General features: G+C 39.1%; 1 protein-coding gene across 1 annotated transcript in view; it reads right to left on the bottom strand.

Annotated features, from left to right (window-relative positions):
- Nucleotides 1–9798, bottom strand: part of eml3 (EMAP like 3) — a 52249-nt gene that overhangs the window by 30265 nt on the left and 12186 nt on the right. Inside the window, exons 2-4 of the mRNA XM_008328117.3 lie at nucleotides 2247–2423; nucleotides 1506–1623; nucleotides 819–1322 (exon numbers count right to left, since the gene is read on the bottom strand). Of these exons, the coding sequence (XP_008326339.1) occupies nucleotides 819–1322; nucleotides 1506–1623; nucleotides 2247–2423 (799 nt within the window). The remainder of the gene's footprint in view (nucleotides 1–818; nucleotides 1323–1505; nucleotides 1624–2246; nucleotides 2424–9798) is intronic.

The following is a 9798-nucleotide window of genomic DNA, read 5'->3' as shown; positions in this document are numbered from 1 at the left end:
CAACATTGAGTTTTGGTTTTCCGTCAACACACCCTGGAAGAGTTGACCAGGGGATAGGATTTGGTCTTTGGTTTCCATGGGAAAGGTGGAACCTTGCACAGAAAGACAAACTGAACCATGTGACTGAAAGTTCAAAAAGCGCCAGATGTGTTGAGTGACAAACACTTATATTCTCTGGCTGCAGTGAGGTTGTATAAAAAAATAAAAAATTTAAAAAAACATCCAGTCTAGTCATTACGTCTTCACCCAGATCTTACCCTGTTTCTTACGCATGACTCGTTGGCTCGTTTTCCATACACCACATTTTCCACTGGCCTTCAACCTCTGCTTGCCATTACGCTAATCTTAGAAATGTCATCGAGTGTGAACATTACGTTGTGCTATGCGCTTTTACGTTTTCTCTGGCTCCTGGAAAAACAAGCGTATGAAGGCTAGAGCTTACATGATGACAGAGCCTGTCCTCACTTTAGAGGTTTTTTTTTTAAGAGTATGTCATACACCCACTCTTTTATAACGATAACTTTCATTGTTATCTGTTGTGCTGTGTAAATCCAAATCTATCATTCTTTTACTTTGCACTCTCTCAAACACTTTGTCGTACATGAAAGCCCCATAACACAAACTGAGAGCATTTTTCGACCAAAGTTTTTGCCCTGGGCCAAATGTTGATCTGCAGCGCATCTGGGGTTTGCTGTGACGCAAGCCAGAATCAGAGAGTCGGAAAGGCATTTGATTCATTAGAAGAAGTATTTTAAATCAGCCATAAGAGAGAGGATTGATTATTAGCAGAATGTCATTAGTACAGTGAGGTCACGCACAAAGGCGTCTTCTGTCCTTCCTGGATGGGGGACAAAGGTCCACAGCGGGAACTTAGGTTCTGGTCTGAGCTTCTGGCAGAAGCGTAACCAGACCCCACCTCCTCTGGAGAGCAGCTCCCATCCTGGGACTCCTCTCTCTGCAGGCATCTGATGGTCGTGGGCTGGATGGTGTCCTCCACCGATGACATCCAACTTAGCTCCTTTTCCTGCTCTCCTCCGCAGTCTTCATCTTCCTCCTGCTCCTCATCCTCCTCTTCCATACCAGGGACACGGTGGAGCTTAGCTCGGCTGGTTTCCAGCGGTTGCCCTGGGGGAAGTGCATCCTCCAGATTCAGGCTCTGGGCACATCTGTGGAGAGGGACCTTGACCTGCCCAGCTTCCTGCCCTGGATACGCAGGATCTGTCTGTGTGGACTTCTCCAATGTGAGTGTGGCTCTGTGCTCTGTGGATGTCAGTCTTCCAATGTGGCCATTGGGAGTAGTCACAATACTTTCTGACAGTTGGCTGGACATAGTTCAAAGATTGAGATCAAGACACAACAGTCACATAGGGACGGACATATCAACCAAACATTTTCACCAGAGCTCTACGCCTCTGTAAAGTATGGTTTTTCTTTAAGGAAAATGAATGATGACTACATCCATGACTGGATCTATGAATTCACGGCACTTAGTGCGTTCATCATACCTGGGGTTAATAGAATGGTGGATCCCATCGACAGCTGAACTGGAGGACAGTTTCTTGCTGCTGGTGCAACCATCAAAACAGCACACTTGGTTTAGCACCCGTGCGGACGCTGGGTTCACTGAGTGGCAATTAAACATTTGTTACATAGTACAGAATGGTTCATTTTTTCAAAAATGATATTATATTGCAACTTAACCAGTAACAGACAGGCTAATGCCTAACAGGTAGGCTTTACAGGGAGACTTAGGATAAATAAGAACATGGGTGAGTACAGTTTATTGCAATTAATTATTAAATGATCTTTAAATAACATCAAGATATAAAAAGAAAGATTGGCCTTATTCATAAAAAAAAATATCAAACAGCTTTTTGAGTCCAGAAACTAAAGTTTGTATATATATATATATATATATATATATATATACACATACACACATATATATACATACATACATATATATACATATATACACATACATATATACAAATAAATAAATAAATAAATATTGATTTATATATATACATATATACATATACTGTATATATTGAAATACATGTACATATATACAAATATATAAATAAAAAATATTTATTTATATATATACACATACATATATATACATATATACACATATACTGTATATATTGAAATACATGTACATATTGAAATATATTACGTGCAAAATGTTTCATGAAGATAATTAGACTAAAATCATATTTCTCTCCTGAAGTATTTCTCACCTAAAATGAGTTGCTGCGTCAGTACTGGCAGGAGCTGATCGTGGAGTTGGAGTCTGCGTAGGGCATCGGCTAATGAGGATTTCAGCAGCGTGATTTCGTCTTCCTGCGCCTGCAGGCGCACCTCCATTATGGACATTTTGTCCGGGAACTCTGCACTGCTGTCAGCAGAGACATCATCTGCAACACACAGCAAGAGCCAATGAGATAACTTTAGAAAACCTGACTTTACTCGTTTAAAACTAAACGTGAAGAATTATAAGATTGGCCGAGTACCCGCTAAAAAAAATGTCCTAATGTTATAGGTCTGATTATTGGAGAGAGTCTGTCAATAAATAACATCCATCCATCCATTTTCATCCAATTATCCGTTACCGGGTTGCGGGGTGAGCAGCCGCCACCCAAATCACACTGCACCGTACCAACCCTTCCTGCAGGTGGTGAGTCCACTGGAAGGTACCAACCGCCCTAACTGGGATTCAAACCCTGGGGTTCCACACCAATGACAGAGACATTGCCTCTGGACCAAAGCGCCATGCAATAAATAACATTTTTATTTAAATTTTGATATAACCTTCATCACACAAAAAAACAATATTACAACATAACCCAAAAACAATTCATCCTGGTGGTTGTAAAAAAAAAAAAGACAGCACAAGCAAAGACAGCTAAGGTAAGAGAGGAGCCGCAGGAGGAGGAGGTAGCAGACGCTGAGGACAGTAACAAATGTGCAGCAAGTCTGTGACCTCTGCTTCACGCAGCAACTTGATGAATCTCAACCAACAAAAGTTCAAACAAGGAACGATTTACGACCAAATAATACAACGCGGAAAAAAGGAAAAGTAATAAAACCACATCGGCACCTGCCTCAATGTACACATATTCTATAGTACCACAGCAGTAATACCAGCAATTACTGCGTATGTTTCAGTGTCCTTGCATAGATCCGTTACTGGGTCACGGGGGCAGCAGTCTCCATGACCACCACCCAAATCACACTGCACCGTACCAACCCCCCTAACCCTTCCTGCAGGTGGTGAGTCCACTGGAAGGTACCAACCGCCCTAACTGGGATTCAAACCCTGGGGTTCCACACCAATGACAGAGACATTGCCTCTGGACCAAAGCGCCATGCAATAAATAACATTTTTATTTAAATTTTGATATAACCTTCATCACACAAAAAAACAATATTACAACATAACCCAAAAACAATTCATCCTGGTGGTTGTAAAAAAAAAAAAGACAGCACAAGCAAAGACAGCTAAGGTAAGAGAGGAGCCGCAGGAGGAGGAGGTAGCAGACGCTGAGGACAGTAACAAATGTGCAGCAAGTCTGTGACCTCTGCTTCACGCAGCAACTTGATGAATCTCAACCAACAAAAGTTCAAACAAGGAACGATTTACGACCAAATAATACAACGCGGAAAAAAGGAAAAGTAATAAAACCACATCGGCACCTGCCTCAATGTACACATATTCTATAGTACCACAGCAGTAATACCAGCAATTACTGCGTATGTTTCAGTGTCCTTGCATAGTGTTACTGACTACAATGTATTAAATATAGTTGCAAACATGTATGCCATATGTGTATTCAACATCATATACATCATATAGGTACTTAGTCATGATATCTGCTAATTGAATCTTTGAATAATTATTACTACAGTTTTTTTGTTTTTGTTTTTGAGACATTCTGGAAGTGTACTACATAGCTGATTTTATTTGCCTGTGTTTACTTTTTTTTCACAATATATGAATATCATACCTTAAGTTATTTTAGGGGAAAGTTCAACGATAAGTTACATAAAGAATGAGAAGAACCGGAAATTGTTCCAGGCGGAACCTGTTTTAATTTACTTAGCTATATCTGGCTGAAAAAAAAAACTGTGTGGGGAAAAAACTGTCCCTTGGGGACAGAAATGTTTTCATGCCACCCGTGCTCCTCCCGACCCACACCCCCTTGAATTCAAATATTATCAAGAACCTGATAACATGTATATTTTTTTTATCCGTACAATCCACTGTATGAGTTGCTGCCACCTAGTGACTGAACGCTCGTTATCATTCATGCATTACAGCAGTGGTCCACTTTACAGGGCAATGAATGGCCAAGATTCTTTTGATGCATCAACTCCTTGCATGTGTTGGTAATGATTAGCTCAGCTGCCTATAAAATTCTGAGGAACTGCTTTTGTTTATTTAGTCATGCGCAGCTAAGACTTCCTCAGATACCATTTGTCTCTGTCAAAGTCATTTTTCCGCAACGTTAAGTAGAACAACCTACAATTACTCTGTAGTGGTGATTAAAGTTTAAGGTTCACTCACGCTAGGGCAGTTGTACCGCGCCCAAGCACAATTGTCCCCTAGAGCGGAGATCCTGGTAAGGGCAAATGCTCAATGCCCGGACGCAGGGGGTACAGCATGATTAGAGGAGGTGGACCAAAGAACATGGAACATGGTGTAATACTTGCACACACGCACGATTAAGTACACACATGGTGTAATACTTGCACACACGCACGGTTAAGTACACATCGTGCTGCCTCCTCCATTTCCAAAGAACTCAAAACCCAAGTTAAGAAAAATATGTGTCCATAAATGATTTGCCAGTTGACATATATGTCAATTAGCTTTGAATCCAGGACAAAGGACTTCTATCTTATTAGGATTTCACACACTACAAATACTGTTTGAATTTGGATCTACATGCTAAGGTACAAAACCGACTCGTCAGAATTTGTATTGCTAACATTCTAAAAAATTTCACAAAAAAATGCACATATGGAAACAATTTACAGGTTAAATGAGATCTCAGGCCCAAAGCACTCTGGAGCTGAATTTCTCTCACCACAGCTGTGAAAATCAGATATGCTCCATTTGAAGACAACTAGAACAAGAAAAAAAAAAAAAAACTGCCAACACTGAGAGTATACCTCTCAGGTCAGTTTTCTACCGACAGTACTCTGATGTTTAGCATTTGTCTTAGAGCAAGGTAAAGTGAGTTCTTTGCTTTAACAAGACCTTTAAAAAGGACTGCATAATTTGAGAGAAATGTGTGGTTGCGAACACTGCGATCAAAATTGTGATATTACAATCATGGTATTATCAGTCAACAGAGACAGACAACCGTGGTTCTAAAGTGAGTGTTTCTAAACCAAAAGACTCGATTGAAAACCTTAACTATTAACAGTGGTGTCTAATCAAATAAACTACACTATAAACTATAAAGTAATAAAATATCAGCCAACCGATATTATCGGGCCGATATTGGCATATTATGTAATATCTGTAAGAATCGTTTTTCCTCCGATAACGAAAACCCCATAACGCAATGCCTGGGTTTCGCCAAATGATGTGTGCCCTACAAATAGTTTTGGGGATAAACGGCTGTATTACAGCGATGGTCACTAGATGGAAGCATTGCAGCTCATTTAATTAATCTCATACTCATACAGTGGTTTGTACCGATAAATAAATACATTTTACCAGGTCTATATCAGCATCGGTTGATATCGGAATCAGAATCGGAAAGTTTTAGACAAAGTTTTGTCGGCTTATTGGATAGTGGCAAAAAGTTAATATGGGACATCCCTAATCGAAACACATCTTGACAGGTATCTGGGATAACATTACAAAAAGCAATGCAAAAAAAAAACTACCACAGGACAACTCCTACAAATTAGCTGGGATTGGATCCAGCAATACAGCTATAAATCTACAGTCTTGTTCTAAAGAAAAGTGCACAAGTTACAAGACGTTTTACTGTAACTCTCAGCACTGAAAACCTGCTGAGAACAAGGAAAAATAAACAATGCGTAAACCGTTTGGCTCCAGATCCTTACGCTTTGTAACAGCGTTACTCATGTTGGTACCTGAACAGTGCCAGCACTCGTGAAATGAGCCAAGTTAATAAAAACAAAAGCAAGCAGAGGTCATGTGCATGTTGCAACGTGATAGCAAAAACAATGAGTCACACCGACTTTTATTACATTTATTACAACAACATTACTGAAAGAGAAGTTTCATCATCAGTGCTAACGCAGAAGATCCACCACGGAAGACAAGTTCCTCCTACTGCTATGTATGTACATTTATCCATTTGTTGTTTTGTTGTTTGTTTGTTTTTTGTGTGTTTAAAAAGTACATTGAGTAAGACATTATTAGTGATACAAAACAACATTTATGCATCGAATAGACACTTTTATCTACAGCGACTTACAAGAGGAGGATTAACAATCGAGCATGTAGTTCCTCTGGGAATTGAACCCAGGACTCCCTGCCCTCTCCCTCGGAGGCAGGTGTGCTAACCAGTACGCTACACTAAAGGAAGCACAATACTTTTTTTATGTCAATATTTTCTTTATAGATATCTTTATAGATTGTGGTACTTTATGAAACAAACCCTGTTTTCCCCACAGTGTGCGCAAATACCACTTTGATCAAGATCAGCGGTTGGTGGAATTGTTGGATGTGCAGTGGTTTCATTCTGACCATGCCGTTACAATTCGAGCCAAATTTATTCTGATTAATAGTCACAGATTAAAGTCGTTATGGTGGTCATTTTGACTGCTGTAATTTATACATATATACATACATATATATATACATACATACATATATATATACATATATATATACACATATATATACATATATACACATATATACATATATACACATATATACATACATATATATGTATATATATATATATATATATATACATATATACATATATATACATATACATATATATATATATACCCATATATATATATGTATATATATATATATATATATATATATATACACACACATTTAATCCCTAAGTAGCATTTAGGTATTTTTAAACACACCATTTGTATAACTGTAATATAAGCCACGCCTTTACTTCTGTGACACACGGTAGTCCCATTTCACCAGAGGACTGCTATTTCTCAGGTCTACACAGTGACAGTGACTGACTAAGTGGAGACCATTTCTGTCAGGCAAGTGTAAAGTTAAATAGGTCTAATGACGCTCTGGGCCACTTTAAAGGGCAACAGAAGGTCGGCGGGTATTTTATGAAACATCCACACCAATGAGCTCGTTCTAAACGTGTTCGGAAATAGAATATATTTCAGGTCTGTGGACACAAACCCATTGGTATCTGTGACACTGAGTCCTTTCCCAACCATTTGGATTCGTTCAGAAATCCAAAAGGCAGTGACGTTCACTGCAAAGTAAGGACCAAGTCACATGTAACCGGCCCCAAAAAGATGACATCTGGTCACTTTTGTGCAGGAAGTGGTAGCAAACAGGAAGTCGGGGTTTCCTTTAGAAGGACTGTTTATTGGTGTATTTGCCCAGGGGGACGAACCCATTAACCATCTCCAAACGGACTAAAACTTTGACTCGTTGCTGTTTACATGGCCCAGGTTGACGGCAACACCAAATCACATGCATTAATTGCGCATATTAATTTGTGATTATGATCAAATTTTACATTTTTTAGAAAACACTGTTAAGGACAATCACTCCACCGAAGTAGCTCAATACAAATTCTTTATGTACAATATCAACGGATGGACCAATGGATTGAGTTTCTGCAGAAACCGATATCAATCCGATACCTTCTTTTCTTTGGAAGCATGCTGCAGGCTGCTGTTACAGAGGCATAAGTGTTGGTGTCTTTAGGACAGGTCGCGCAAAGTTAAGCTGAACATTTAGGCTTAGATATCACATCGTTTTTTGTTGTTTTTTTTCAATGTCTATCCTGAAATTTTAACCAATATTGGACCAATATGCAATCCAAAAGCATCGGCTCGAGCAATTCCTAACTTTAATCGACCAAGGAATGGTTAGTTATTTTGACTTATGACTCATGATCGTGAATAGAGCACAGATAAAATTCTGATAAAAATGTTTAATTTTGTCTTTTTTTTACCATTCTAAAATGCAATACATAGGATAAATTAAAAACAATACATGTTAATGACCTACTGAAAATTAAGACATGCATTTCCCGCATACGCCTTAAAAATAAAAATAATTATATGAATAAAAATTTTCTTTTGGTATTAAGTACCAATGAACCAATCATAAATTGTTTATTCCAAATTGCCATTTTTGGCAACTCTGACTTGCCCAACTTCCTTCAATTGACAGAATATACAAAAAGTGTCCTTTGACACAAATGTTATTCTCATGATAAGTCATTATGAAACAGTTCCCACAAACTGTTCAACAATATTCAAAATGAAGTGCTTGTTTACTACTTGTTTACTGACTGTCTACATGCCTTTCATCCACATGGCAATAGTGTTCTGGGTGCCCTGCAATGGTATTTTCTGACAAGGGCTTCAAAATGGAAAAGTCTGACAATGCCGCCTCACCGTTGAAATGGCATTAACATGAGGACAACGCAAACAACTTTTCCTTTGAACAATAGCGTAGCCGCCCCGTCACCACCGAGCGACTAAACAAACCCTGCATGGTGTAGGTCTCAGGAGTCAAACTCAGGACCAAATATGGTCTTAAACAACTAATATGAGGTCCAAATTAAAAATGGGTTCCTCTGCACCCAACTTTCTGACAAACAGAAGCTTGTGCAACTGGTCTGCATATTCTATGTCTATCCACTGAATGGCTGAATTCAGCATAGACAACATTATATATATTATATATGTCCAAACAGTTCTTGCTTATGCTAAGTTCTCTGAGCTGCATCTCACACAGATGAGAGACAAACAGTGAGTGAAAATTGACGTTTTTCCGCCGTACACCCGGTGATCTCTTACAGCACTTGCCCTAAAAGGATGGATTCTCACTTGACAGAAGTTGAATCCATACTTGTAATAAACAACTGTTTCTTTATTTCATAAAGAAAAAAAAAAGAGTTTTACAGAAGTTTAATACTCCTATTAAAGTTTGCAGGCTTAACTGTAGCCAACGACAGCTGAACACCCCGCGCAGGTCAGTAGTCTATCACACTGTGTGAGATCAGTCATTGTCAGGCCTAAATGAGAACAGCACACGTTTCAGAACAGGGAAAGGGTGTGTCAGCACTTCTGCGCTTGTCATTGGACCGATTTCAAATTACTGGCAACCGTTAATGTTCACTTCCTCCTTCTTTCTCTTTTTTGGTAAGACACTGTGTGGAGTGAGTAATGTTGTTACCAGCACCAGAGATATTTCAGTCATTATTTTAGTTTTCCCCCTCATATTATTACAGTGCATCATGAAACATGCACCGTGAACGGATGCCTCGGTAGTTCCCACTGCAGCTTTGAACAGTGACATCCATGCGATCACCACCGCAAGTACGATCGCTTTCCCGCTCTACTGTCTGACTCATCGCTGTTTGACAACGGCTCAGAAGCGGCAAGAATTTGCAACTTCAAGATTGCCTTTTTATTATTTTAGACTTACAACAAGTCACAAAACTGTACGTCAACATGACAGTTTAAGATCTGTAAAAAAAAAAAACCCCCCCCCCCCCAGCCACGCTCGCCGTTACTTGTAGTTGGGGATACAAATGTTTTCAAAAAAGTCCTGTAAATGTTCTCTCT

Source organism: Cynoglossus semilaevis, chromosome 1 (assembly GCF_000523025.1).
Source record: "Cynoglossus semilaevis isolate Cse_v1.0 chromosome 1, Cse_v1.0, whole genome shotgun sequence".
Taxonomy (NCBI): domain Eukaryota; kingdom Metazoa; phylum Chordata; class Actinopteri; order Pleuronectiformes; family Cynoglossidae; genus Cynoglossus; species Cynoglossus semilaevis.
Note: the sequence above shows the minus strand (reverse complement) of the source record. Positions and strands in the feature narration are given on the sequence as shown.